The sequence below is a fragment of the Sceloporus occidentalis genome, unplaced genomic scaffold (genome assembly GCF_023333645.1).
Source record: "Sceloporus occidentalis isolate IW3139 unplaced genomic scaffold, rSceOcc1.0.p SCAF_7, whole genome shotgun sequence".
NCBI classification, from domain to species: Eukaryota; Metazoa; Chordata; class Lepidosauria; order Squamata; family Phrynosomatidae; genus Sceloporus; species Sceloporus occidentalis.
In genome coordinates this window covers 37972080-37985516 of record NW_028316987.1, presented here as the reverse complement: position 1 = coordinate 37985516, position 13437 = coordinate 37972080, and the positions used below count along the sequence as shown (strand labels likewise).

Genomic DNA, 13437 nt, shown 5'->3' with positions numbered 1-13437 from the left:
ACAACTAATATTCCATATTCTTGTTTGTTGTTTCCATCCATAACATAATGAGTATGAACACCTAAATGGTTGAAAGGAACAGTATGAAAACCAGTCTTTAATGTATGTGCCTTGGGTATCTAATTATATAAACTTTGCTGATTGGAAATTGGTTTCAATGCTAAATTCAGAGTTCTAATTTGTGGATTTTTAAAAGAAATCTACATGATCTCCAAAGCAAGTAATAACTGACTTTGATAGTGGGATCAACTGAGAGATGTTTAATGCTAAACATGCATCCACTTCGGTGTGTATTAAAGGTTTGGGCCAAGTGTGTGGATTGTTTGGCTTTGATGTTGTTGAGTTACACATCCCAGCATCCTCTTTATAATTTATTTCTTTATAGAAAAATATATGCTATTATAAACCACCTTAGTCTTTTTGTATCTTTTAACAGTTTAATATTGTAATAGAAAAAAACAGTTACAAAGATAATAAATAAATATACATATTTCTGTAATTATGTGAATCTTAATGGTGCATTTATACAATACTAAATGGGAAATGTTCAGTGAAAGTTTATGGTCATACTATTGTTGTTTGACAATTTGTATATCTGTTATTTGAAGGTCTTGATTCTTTTTAAGCTGATTCTTCTAGAGAAAAAGGTAAAATATTTCTGATTTCACTAAGCTGCTTTAAAAAATTAAAACAGACATGCTAAACTGAGTAGCTTAATTTGAAACATATTGAAGAACTATGGATAGATAATGTGTACAATCCTACAAAAGCAGTGAGCTAATTTGTAATGGTATCTGTTCTGTTTGCCTGTTTTTAATGTTTCTTTTGCAGTAGCTGCCAAGGCAAAGGTAAACAGATCTTGCTGATGATATGGTGTGGTTGTATATACACAGATGTCTCTGAAACCCTACACATGATCCTTGATTAGAAAACATTCAATATGTCTGCTGTAGAGAGTGACTGCCAGGAACAGAAAATACAAAGCTGTACAAGTGAATATAGGAAAGAGAACAAGAAACACACCAAAATGAGGCAATACCTGAGCTTGATTAATCAAAGTCAAGGCATATTCTATAGAAAGGCTCTGCAGCCATGGATTACACTCTGCAATTTAATCTCTTTGGGTTTATATTGTCACAGTAATTGAGTTTATTAAAAAATGAATGGTGAAAAGATCAAGTATGGCATGCTTGTATACCATGTTTGTAAAAGGTGATCAGTCTGAACGTTTTACAGATCAAAACATATAAAAGTGAGATGTTTAGAAGAAATACTGTAGTTAGTTCATACTTGCCCATCTAATTCTGAAGCATGGGAACCTACTGGAGTGTTTTCTCAAACCCAAGAGGGAGGAATCCCAAATGGTTTACTTCCTATTTCAGCAAGCCCTGGAAGAGATAATATATCCTCTACTTCCAGCATCAGTTTTTGGTTGAGGGCACGGAGACCACCAAAACCAGCTTAGTCCTCAGATGTTGCAAAAGAAGAGAGGGATAAAAATCTCTCATGAGATAAATGACCGCATGAATATCATATTACATTATATCTTAACTAAGAGATATGGGCAGAGACATAGACCTATGTACAACACAGAAATAATTACAGCCTGGATTACAAAGTACTCTGTTCACTCCTGAGCTTTGCATATAGATTCATTGCATTTATTGCTGGCCATTCCGTCAGTGAACTCCATGCTCTCTCAGATACATGGCTCTTTCCCTTTCCAGTTTATGCTTGTTACAATCCTGAGATAAATTAGACTGAAAGGGAAAATATATAGCCATGTTAGTCTGTAGAATCAATATGTAGAGAGATCTTATAACACCTTTGAGATTAACTGAAAGACTAAGGGGCGAAACAGACTGCCCAAAAATGCCGGACTTGGCAGCTGTGTGCCTGCAGACCTAGTCTGGCTATTTGCTGGTGCAAAAAGAAGAAGCAGAAAGCTGCTTTCTTTTTGAGCCAGTATAAAGTCAGTTTTTCTGCTGTCGCCACACCTTTATTGCGCTCCTGTGGCATGTGGCAGCTAAATGCTGGCTGCCACAAAGCGGTTGCCATGTAAATGGGTGGGAGGTGTGACACAGGCTTCTGGCCAGCTTGGGGGCATGTGTCATGTTAGTCTCAGAGATGCTATAAGATCTCTCTACATACTGAAAGAGAAAAGAGTGCCTGGCCCACTGTCAGCCGGTGAGTATAATGGCTTAGCAGGACTAGAACCTGGATCACCCAAGCACCAGTCTAACCTAACAACTAAATTTCATACATGTATATTAAAGTAATGTTTTTCATTGACTCTGTCAGATTAGGTGTAATGGATTGGCATTCTTGAGGTTTTGTGCTTCTTGCTTCTTTTTTACCGCAAAATTAACGTTTATAATTTTCTTTATCCTCATTTCAGGTTCTCTTTTATATCTCTCCAGTGAACAGGCTTGTGGGAGCACTTATGACTGTCTTATCACTCTTTCCTGGTAATTAAGTGTTTTAAGTTTATTAACTTAAAATATTTATTATACTAATAATAAATATGATGCAACTGATCAACCTTAATGACAAATACCGAATGGACTAATTACTCATATGAACTCATACCAATAGCCAACACAGGAGATTCATATCACTAATGGAATTCATTGTCCATAAGCTTGAATGGTATTAAACAAATGTATGATATACGTCTGTCAACAGTTGTTAGCCATGATGCTTAAGTGTCTATATGTAAAACCAGTTTTCTCTGGAATACTGGCTGTGAAGGAAAGCAGTGTGAGGAGAGCTATTGTTTCTATGCCCTTGTTTGTGTAAATCTTGTTCCAGAAAAAATGGACATTTTTGGAATTTTTTTTAAAAAATCAATATTATCACTTTCTTACTTCAGAAAAATAAAATGTGATTTAACATCAGATTGTCATATTTGGCATATTAAAACCCAATTTATTTAGAAAACAGTTTTAAATTACACTGAAATTCTTATGATTTTTAGGTATGATAGAGCATGGTCTTACTGACTGCTCACACTACCGACCAAGAAAGAGCATAACAGAGGATGTTTTCCCTCTCCCGGATAATTATGTTTCCCTGTCTTCTGTGGCACTTTCAAATACAAAACTTGGAGTGACAGAGGAACAGCAGACTATGTCTGGAAACCAAAAAGGAGGTCCTCAGAAAGTGGATGTTCCTTTATTCCAGGCTGAGGAGCATCTCCCTGAAACACAGGCCTCCAAGGACACTGGGCAGCATTTGAAACTTCCATTCCACACTTCGCCAGAATCCTCTGAAAGTGACTGGGAAACCTTAGACCCTAGTGTTCTAGAGGATCCCATTTTGAAAGAAGGGGAACATGAAATCACTGCAGGACAGACTGAAATTCTTCCAAAAGAATCTGCAGTCTCTGAAACCATTCCAATTACTGTTCAGCCTCAGCCTAATGCAGGCCATGCAGTGCTTGTTCCTGGACTTATATCTGGTTTGGAGGAGGACCAGTATGGCATGCCATTAGCTGTTTTCACCAAGGTAAGTCACCTAGCAACAAGTAAGAAAGTTATCAAAATTTTAAGGCCTCTCTTTCAAAGCTGAGGAGTCATATCCTCAAGTCTTGGTTTTGGATAGTTAATCTCATGGATCCAGATACACGTGAGGAAGAAATGACTCAGAGGTTACATGTGTCTCTTTGTATACATTAAGCAGCCCCGTTGACAGTGGTAATGATGTCCAGCTTCTGGAAATAATTTGGGCAACTCGTCCTCAGAAGGACTTTTGAGAGCTAAACCACTTTGAGTCCCAATCTAGACAGGGGTGGGGAGTTATGAGAGGAGGAGGAGGAGGATAAGTAATACCACAACCATTGTTAGAGATAATATCAGAGAAAAACATAAAGGAATGAGGCAAATAAATGAATTTCCCACAGTCCCTTTGCTCTAAGGACAGAGGATGCATGTATGTTTCCACTGGATAGATGTAGTGAACACGATCACTGACGTTACTAAATCTCATACCAAGGGTGTCTCAAAAGCACAGGGCTGGTTGTCAGGTAGAGAGACTTAGCAATAGCTCTGGAATCTGTCTTAGTACCTTATACCATGTATGAAACACTAATTTAAGTTCTGCTAAGATTTATATTGTCAACATACAATTGACAACATAATTGTCAATTGACAGTAGGGTCATGTACTTGAGAAATGATGAGTCTCTGGAACATTGGGCTCTCTTCCTGACAACTATGGCTAATTCCAATTCATAGTTTAAACCCTCGTTATCTATCCTAGTGGCTTTCACAAGCCAAAAAATGTCAAGCAGCTGGCTTGTCTGTATATTTGATCAAAGTTGGTTAATAATTTTGATCAAAGGTGGTTAAATAATGATGGTTAATAATTTCGGTAGTCTGAACAACTAAACATGACAAGCAACTACTCAGTGTTCACAGTATGGTATAATGGTGGAGTTGTTGTCTTTAATTCTTTACAGATTAATTGACACAGTGTCTAAGCTTAAATATTGCTTTTTTAAAACCCTATATATATGCAGCTTTTGAAGTAAATTCATTTTTATAGCAGTTGGAAATGATTCCAGGTCACTGATCCTGTTTATAATTTAAAACAATTATGCCTTCAAAGCAGGCTTTAAAATCAGTGTACAATTTACATAAAAGCACTTTGTTCAAAGACTTCTCTAAAATAGTAAAGTTTCCTGGAAAATACCGGCATAATGAATAGCATAAGAACAAAAACATTGTAAAATGCAAAGCAAATGGTTTTGTTTCCTGTAATCTTAGTTTTGTTAAACTCTAACTGCAAAGCCTGATGGTAATTTTTCTTAGAGTAAGTTTATACATTTCATTACATAGGGTAAAATTATGCCATGGGAGTGACTTCCCGTAATTCCTCACATTTAAAATCATTTTCGTCTCAACTGTCATCATGGTGACTTCAAGGGAATTCTCTACAGAAGAATATTCTACATCTTAAATCTCAATGTTACTTTGTAGGGGGCATTTCTGCATTTGCAAAACAGGGAAGATTTTCACGATGACATATTTCCTGTGCAAGCTCATAATTAAGATAATCTTCTTCTAATTCTAATTTTTAATATTATTATTCATTTATTTATATAGTGCCATCGATGTACATGCACTTTACAAATAAAACATCTAAAAACTGTAGGTCCTGCCAAAAGTGTACAATCTAAAATTTATGCACACAAACAGAGAGAAAGAAGGAATTTTTAAAAATATAAAACTATGCAATTGTATAACAAATTACTCAGAGAAAATACAAAAAATTGCAATATTAAATAAATCAAACTTACAAATGCACATGATCAAAATACACAAGATTATAAAACAATATTAAACTAAAATCCCAACAGCTTTGGAAAACAAGAAATGTTAAAGCTGAGATTTAAAAATAATGAGGGAAGGAACAGTTCACAAATGTTCAGGGAGGCAATTCCAAGAGTATGGCGCAACGAATCAAAAAAGGACCAAGTTCAGCCAAGGAAGAGGAAATCCTTGTTGGGTGAGAAGTCTAGTAAGTCAGTAACTCTGTACATTCATTCCATGTGTTCATCTCTAAGATTTGGCCATTTGGCTTGGATCTCATAGTCACTGTTAGTCCACTTCAGATTTAACTGTGGTTTGCAGCTAGATAGGCAGTAAGGCAAGGGAATAAGTCCATGCAAGGAGATAGAGGAGGGAATATAGAAGCAAAAGATTTATTTTTAAATTGACAAGCTGTGATACTTGTTCACAATCAATGTTTTTCCTTTTCTGTTTCAGGGTTACCTTTGTTTGCCATATATGGCACTGCAACAACACCATCTCCTCTCTGATGTAAGCATTCGAGGCTTTGTTGCAGGAGCCACCAACATCCTCTTCCGTCAGCAGAAACATCTAAGTGATGCAATTGTAGAGGTATAAATACTTCCTTCTTACAAGTTCCTATAATAGCACCAGTTGGACTAAGAACACATTTCGAGCAGGGAAACATGGTGCTGAGTAAATGTTACAAGAAAGCTGATGTGGGAAGATTCCTTCTAACCAGCAGAAATATCTAGCTTTACAAGGGTATATTGCCAAGCCCTGGTGGTCTTTTCTTTTCTCTTCCTTTTTTTATCTCCCTGTTTTTCTTTCTTGCTGGCCTTTCTCCACCTGGTTACTCTCATTCCATCTTTCCATCTGGTCACTCTCTTCCTCCATTCCATACCAGGCCACAGAACTTTCTTTCTCGCCCCATTTTGAAGAATTGAGGGTCTTGCAGAGGAAGTATTAAATGGAACTCCCTCTGGAGAAATAAACATTAGGCTTAATTACAGTTGCTACCTCTCTGCTGGTTGGAAAAGGTTAAAGAGGTCTTCCCCCTTATGATTGAAGATGGTAGTGCAGGCTACAGGCATGATTTAGTTTGCTGGCAATTATTAATCTTATTTGATAGATAATTCTTGTTTGATAGTTGCTTGAAACACTCTTCCACAACTGTTCCTTGTTTCATGAGCAATCCATGTGATGATTCATGGATTGCTCATGAAACAAGGAACAGTTGTGGAAGAGTGTTTTAAGCAACTATCAAACAAGAATTATCTATCAAACTATCAAATAAGATTAATTATTTCCAGCAATTTTCCTGAGCAATCCATGAATCATCACATGGATTGTCACCATTGCTTGGAGATCATCTACTACTACTGGCTGTCCAGTTTGTATCACAGACTAGGAGAGTATGAAGTAATCATAGAGGACTCTCCCAGTAGTTCTGCTCAAGACACAGGGCCCATACATTCTGTAATCTGGAATTTATTTTATTTATTTATTTAATTTCATCCCTTTTTTTCTCCCCAGACTAGAACTATTTTGTGATATATCACAAGAAGTGATCTGCTTGTTGTATGCAACTGATACTTGTAATATACACATGGTTAGACTATAGGAACACAAGATCAGTTCACACATACATTACAACTATAACCAAATACAACTAAAAGTTTAATATAAATCTCCTTAGTTGATTACCTGCCTTAGTCAGTTGCATTAGTCATTTTCAGATGTTGTTACATCTACATTCTGGCTTTCCTCTAATCAGCTCGAGTCTGCATACATGATTTTCCCCACTTTCCAACGTATCCCTAACTCTGTGAAGTAGGTTGGACTAAGAATGAGACTGAGATTAAACACTAACTGTAGACTACAGCCTGGATTTGATAAATCTCAGTCCATAACACTAATTGCTGCACCTGCTCTCATTATTACAACACTGGATATTAGCTGTAGTTTATGGCATCATGGGAATGAATACATCTAAGAATAAGATCACTTTTTCTTTCTTTCTCTTGGAACTGCTTTTTCATTTGGAATTACTTTCAACAGATTGAGGAAGCTCTTGTCCACATCCATGATCCAGAGCTCCGAAAAATTTTGAATCCTACAACAGCTGACCTGAGATTTGCAGACTTCTTAGTGAAACATGTAACTGACAACAGAGATGACGTATTCCTAGATGGCACTGGCTGGGAAGGAGGAGATGAGTGGATCCGAGCCCAGTTTGGTTCATACCTCCATGCACTACTTGCTGCTACTCTACAGCCAGGTATGGTCTCATGTGTATAATTTCTTAAACTCATAATTTTCATTGTTTTAAAATTGTCTGACAAAACACTGAACCTCAGAAGGGTAAGAAAAGAGAACAGCAAAGAAACTAGGGAATAATTCTGGCATAATCTCCCCAAAGAAGTAAACTCGAAAATAATATCATCCCATTTTTCTTAGGCATTGCATCTCTTTCACTAAACAGGCCATCCCTGCCAAAGGCAGATTGGGGCCACTTTTTTGTCAGCTGAAAAAGAAGTGGCAAACAGCCGCTCCTTTTTGCGCTTGCAAAAAGTCGGCTTTTTCACCCCACTGCAGCAGGAAGCTGGCTTTAAGGCACTCTGGTGGTGTGCAGCATCTAAACACTGTGCCACTGGCCTGGAAGCCGGCCTCATGTAAATGGCCAGGTGGCTTCAAGCTGGCTTCTGGGCATCTTGGTGGCATACATCATGTGCACGCCATACCTCCAACCCAGCTGGAAGCTGGCTTTTATGCCGGTCTTTTCTGGCCCTTTGGTCTTTCTGGATTGGAGTCCCTTCTTCCTCCATTGCCATCTCAGTTCTCTCAGCCCCTTTCACTTCATTGACGTAATACTGCTGAGTAGTTTGATTTCTTATCTGCGGGTGTGCCTTACGCGCCGGAAGAAGCTTTAATAGGGTTTGAGCATCGGTGGAATTTCCCTTACGCGGGGCATCCAGAATGGATACCCCGCGTAAGGGAAGCGACTACTGTATATGATAATGTCCTCTGACAGGTTTCTCAAACTTGCAATCCAGGAGTTCAGTTCATAAACCTGATCCCCATCCTTTTAAAGATCTGCCTCTATTGTCGGGTTATGGGCTTTCACTTTGTATTGTCTTTTGATGTTAAATTTTGTAAACCGCTATGATCTCTAAGGAATAGCGGTATAGAAATAAACTTTCATTCATTCATTTTGCCTCACCCTCCTTTTTCTCTCTTTAAGTTCTATCAATGTCACATTATCAAAATCTGTAGAATATATAGATATATGGGCCAGTGATTCCCTTGTGGCTTCCTTTCAGTTTCCCAACCCTCCTCTCAACACTTCTGCCAGCTCCTTATGTTCACACCTTAAATCAAAACTCAACTGGATCATTTCTTCTCTTAGCTGTTTTCTCATCTGTCTTAATTCTTACAGAATCAGCTGATTTGGGACCGTCATCTTAACTGGACATTCCACTGGGACCCTTCTTACCCCTTGATCAAATAATACTTGTCCAGACCTAAATCCAACTCGTAATGCCCTTTTGACAATTGTTAGACCTCAAACAAAAATACTATACTTTCTTGTAGTTGCAATTAGTCTTCACCACTAGATGTCCTGCTTCCTTTGATCTTCTTCTGTATACATTATATTCTGTACACTGACCCAGAATCAAATTTCCTCCATGTTTTGTTTTCCTTGAAGATAAAACAATAAATTCTTTTCTCACAGTTTCTGGCTTTAATTTTTATGATGTTGCTTTTAAATTGATTTTAGGGGTTTACAGTTCTTCTTATCGTTCAGCACCTCAAAATTTGCAACTGATTTTCCAACATTAATATTTCAAAATATTTTAATAGTGCTTTTTTACTTAAAATCAATAAAGAGCTGCTTTACTTACTTTTTCAAAACAGTTAAAGTGCTGGGAGTAAGATGTATCCACCAGCTGGCATTTTTTTAAAATTTTCACAATGTTAATGGTTTAAAAAGTGAAGAAGATTGCATGTGTGACATTCTTTTCCTATACAGCTGCTATGATGCGATGGGGGTTGGTGGTTCTCTCTGGTCCCTTCTGATTCATTCTGCATCAATGTGACAATAGCTTATGTCACCCTAATCACTAGGAATGGGAATTAGACTTGCAGGAGTATTCTTCTGAGACTCCCATTCCAGAGAGCCGTTTCAAGCAGGTTTTTAAGCCTGTAAACCTCCTGTCATGTCCAGTGTCAGTCCCTCAGCAGAGTTGCTAAGGGACCATGAAGCAAATTGCCATGTCAACCAGAAGATGATTGCTAAAAAATGCATATATATAATAATAAATTGCTCCAATTTGGGTAACAACATACTTGTATATTTGCTTATTACATATGAATATGTACTCCTGTCCCATTTGTTAGCCCAAACATGGGGTAAGTTTTATAAATTGAGAGTGTTGTTTCTGTTCAGTCTGGTATCACAGAAACTCCAAACCATGGCTGTGGAGGAGCTGCTTTTCAGTGGCTTGGTATGTGATTGGGGAGGACATTACCCTATCTAAACACAAATGCATAGTGGTCACTTAGGCATGTCCGTTTCAGACATAGGGAAAGACTATTGGCCAGTATTTTCCTTTTGCTGTTCATTACTATTTTCAATTATTGCACCTCTATCCATGTAGAGGATACATGTATAGTGGTTTGAGCACTGAATCCCTTGGCTATGGAAATCCACTGGGTGACCTTAGCAGGTCACATTCGCTCAGCCTCAGAGGAGAGTAAAGATAAACCCTTTGTGAGTAAATCTTGCCAAGAAAACCCTATGATAGAGTCATCTTAGAGTCACCATAAGTAAAAAATGACTTTAAGATACACAATAACATCAGTTCATATATTACAGTTACACTGTTACTATGCAAAAGGTATACTTTCTTTTTTATATATAAAATAATATATGAAACACCTGAGAGTCATTAAATCTACTTCTTTTTATTCATTAGACAGTGAAAAAATATTGTCAGACTTTGGAACAACATTTGTAGCAACTTGGAAGAATACTCACAATTACAGAGTATGGAACAGCAATAAACACCCAGCTCTTGCAGAGGTAAATCCTAGGTAAGAAAACTGAAGGATTTGTGTATAAAAAGTGAAAAGTTAATGCTTAAGAATAATAATTTTTTTGAAGTACTCATAATTTGGGGGCCTGCTTAGTTAAAATCTTTATCAGTGTTAAAAGACTCAGTCACCACTTTAACAATTGCAGAAAAGGCTACACAACATGGCAAAAGAAAATCCTGAATAGCCAGGATCATCTATGTCATAAAAAAGGGAAGTGTTGTCAGTATGGGCTTCTGTGTCCTAAATGATATTGATTTGTAGCCAAATCTATTTGTTTATGCATCAACATAATATGCAGGAAATTATTTTGATCAGCTGATAGACCAGTGCTTATTATAACCCAGAGGATCCTATAAAGGAGATATGTGACTGCTAAACAAATGACAATTTGTGGATTACATACAGTGTGGAACCATAGTTACAGAGGGAGTATCACCCTTTTTCAGAGCTAAAGGTGATGGGCTTTCAACCATCTATGACTGCTGTTTAAGTTTTCGAAAGGACAAGTTAGAATCCTATTGTCAGGCCCAGCAATTAACTGAAGAGATCTCTAGAAATCATTTCTCCCCATATAAAAATGCTTCCAAACTTCAACTGGCCATTCCAACCAAACCCACAATAATGGAAGTAGAGATGATAGAGAGGGAAGCCAGGAAAGAGAGAAGGAGCAACTGTGTCTAATGAGCTTGAACTAAAATTTTCAGAATTTCCCAGTTGGTATGACCTATTCTGACTGGGGTATTCTGGGTTTTGTTGTCCTAAAAGTAACATTTCCAAACTCTGTATGTAGTACAAGAAAGAAATTCAGAGGGGGACTCATGGCAGATATGTTTATCCAGATAGGAGTGGAAATATTTGAATATGGTCTGGTAAGAGGATAATGGTTTGTATTTTATGTTACTGTTCTGCTAAGAAAATTGTAAAAAAATATATCCTGTTTTGTTTCCTTTTTTTCTCCTTTCCTTCTCCTGAATACTTCATAGTCACCCATTCCAGGGCCAGTACTCTGTTTCAGATGTAAAATTAAGATTATCACAGTAAGTACTGTGTCTAAATTTGCTTCTCAATGCTGTGCTAGTGAACTTGTGTGCTGTGTTAGTTCATACAGGCCTTAGTACTCAGAGCAGTAGTCTATTGAACTACAGAGGGGGTTGGAAATCGCTTCATTGACAGTGTCTGTGCCCTCAATATTAGGAAAATCTTCAGGGAGTGGGTGAACAGTGCTAAATACCTGTCACTTAAATGCACTTGTACATTTTATCATCTTTAAATTATGTAATCATCATTACACACTTAGAAATAGAAATATTTGGAACACTGGCATCTACTATTAATTTTCTTCTTGTTTAGTTCTGTTCAGAATAGCGAACGGGGTAAGAAGATTGGGAATGCTGTGGTTACTACCAGTCGGAATGTTGTACAGACAGGAAGAGCTGTAGGTAAGAAGCCCCGTAACTGAAAACCAGAATATGCCGATGACTGTATCTTACAAGCACAAACCGATTAACTCCTCTAATTCTAACGGCTTCTTTCAAGCAAATTAGAATATCTGTTTCTATTATCTATGGCGCGTTACAAACTGCCATAAAAGTACGGAGTCAGTCTGTACTAGGGTTAGGAAGGTGCGGTGCTTCCGCACCCCCTAACCCTAGTACGGACTGAGTCCGTACAAAATGGCAGCGCCCCATCTACATGGGGGCCGCCATGAGGACGTCACGGCCGTGCCGCCTCTATACGGGGCAGCGCGAACGTGACATCCTCGCTCCGCACCAGGGTGCATAGTGCGCCCTTAGCGCGGGGCAGTTAGGAGCTCCGTTTCGGAGCTCCTTCCTGGTTTGGTCCGCTGGGCGCAGCCTTCAGACGGCTGCGCCCAGTGGACCAAAGGAGAAAGGGGCCAAATGGCCCCTTTCTCCTCCTCCCCGCCGCCACGGGGTGTCCTTGGGGCTTGAAGCCCCAAGGACACCCCTTTCCAATCTGCGGGGAAGCGTCCTTTTGCCGCTTCCCCGCAGCCCGGAAAGTGGCGGATCGGGGTCTCAGCGGCTGCTGGTCTGGCCCTGAGGCCCCGATACACCGGGGAAAGGGGCGGGTGCAGCCCGCCCCAAATGGGCAGTCTGTAACCCACCAATATCTCTGCATATGCTAACATAAAAAAAAAATCCCACCTTGAGTGACTGGAGTAGATAGTTAGAAAGTAACTGATTTAGTGTGTATTGAGTTGAACAGGAGGACTCCATGGAAAACACTACAATGATCACACGTTAGTGTAACTAGGGCCATAAAGTGAGACCTCCAAATCATTGACTTTTCTTTACTTGGCTAACCAGTTGGATAAACGGTACCACTTTTTTGTGTGTATGCCAAGCTGCTTTTTTCCCTTAGGCTTCACAGTAGTTAGTCTTTCCCTTTTGTTGTTCTTGACCACTGGTCATACTGACTGGGGCTGATGAGAGTTGTTGTACTAAGGTCTCAAGAGGTTGCTGCAGAATTTGTTTTATGTTGTCTTCTGGGCACTCTAAATCATTTCCATACAATTACAGAATGCCCTTCCCCTGCAGGTTTGTGATAATCTGAAACAACTTTAGAAACATTGGCCTGTTACAGACTGCCAAAATAAAGCTGCTTCGGGTCTCTTTGGAGGTATGCTATTTAAATGATGCATGCATCCTAAGAATCCGGAAGCTGCACCAAAGCTGCACTCCAGTGCTTAGGAATGGAGTGTGGCTTTGGCGCGACCTCCGGACTCTTAGAACCCATGCATCATTTAAATAGCATACCTCCAAAGAGACCCAAAGCAGCTTTATTTTGGCAGTCTGTAACAGGCCATTGTTCCTTTTACTAGTTTTTTTTTTCTTAAGTTATGTTTTAAATAGGAAATCAAATAATTTGAATAACTTGAGTATGATATAGTGCAGTATATAGTCACATTAAAGATTACCTCAACATACCTTCTATTAATATGAAATATGAACCTTGCTTGGAAAGTGGGAATTCTTTCTAAATTCTGTGATCATACTTTTGATCTCTGACTTGCCTTTGTCTGCCTCTTC

The 13437-nt window shown here is 38.5% G+C and overlaps 1 protein-coding gene across 1 annotated transcript in view; it reads left to right on the top strand.

Annotated features, from left to right (window-relative positions):
* The window catches only part of AVL9 (AVL9 cell migration associated), a 29160-nt gene that overhangs the window by 11409 nt on the left and 4314 nt on the right, over positions 1 to 13437 (top strand). The window contains exons 8-15 of the mRNA XM_089532631.1: positions 609 to 647; positions 2399 to 2468; positions 2978 to 3507; positions 5768 to 5902; positions 7352 to 7571; positions 10270 to 10387; positions 11374 to 11427; positions 11741 to 11829. Of these exons, the coding sequence (XP_089388757.1) occupies positions 609 to 647; positions 2399 to 2468; positions 2978 to 3507; positions 5768 to 5902; positions 7352 to 7571; positions 10270 to 10387; positions 11374 to 11427; positions 11741 to 11829 (1255 nt within the window). The remainder of the gene's footprint in view (positions 1 to 608; positions 648 to 2398; positions 2469 to 2977; positions 3508 to 5767; positions 5903 to 7351; positions 7572 to 10269; positions 10388 to 11373; positions 11428 to 11740; positions 11830 to 13437) is intronic.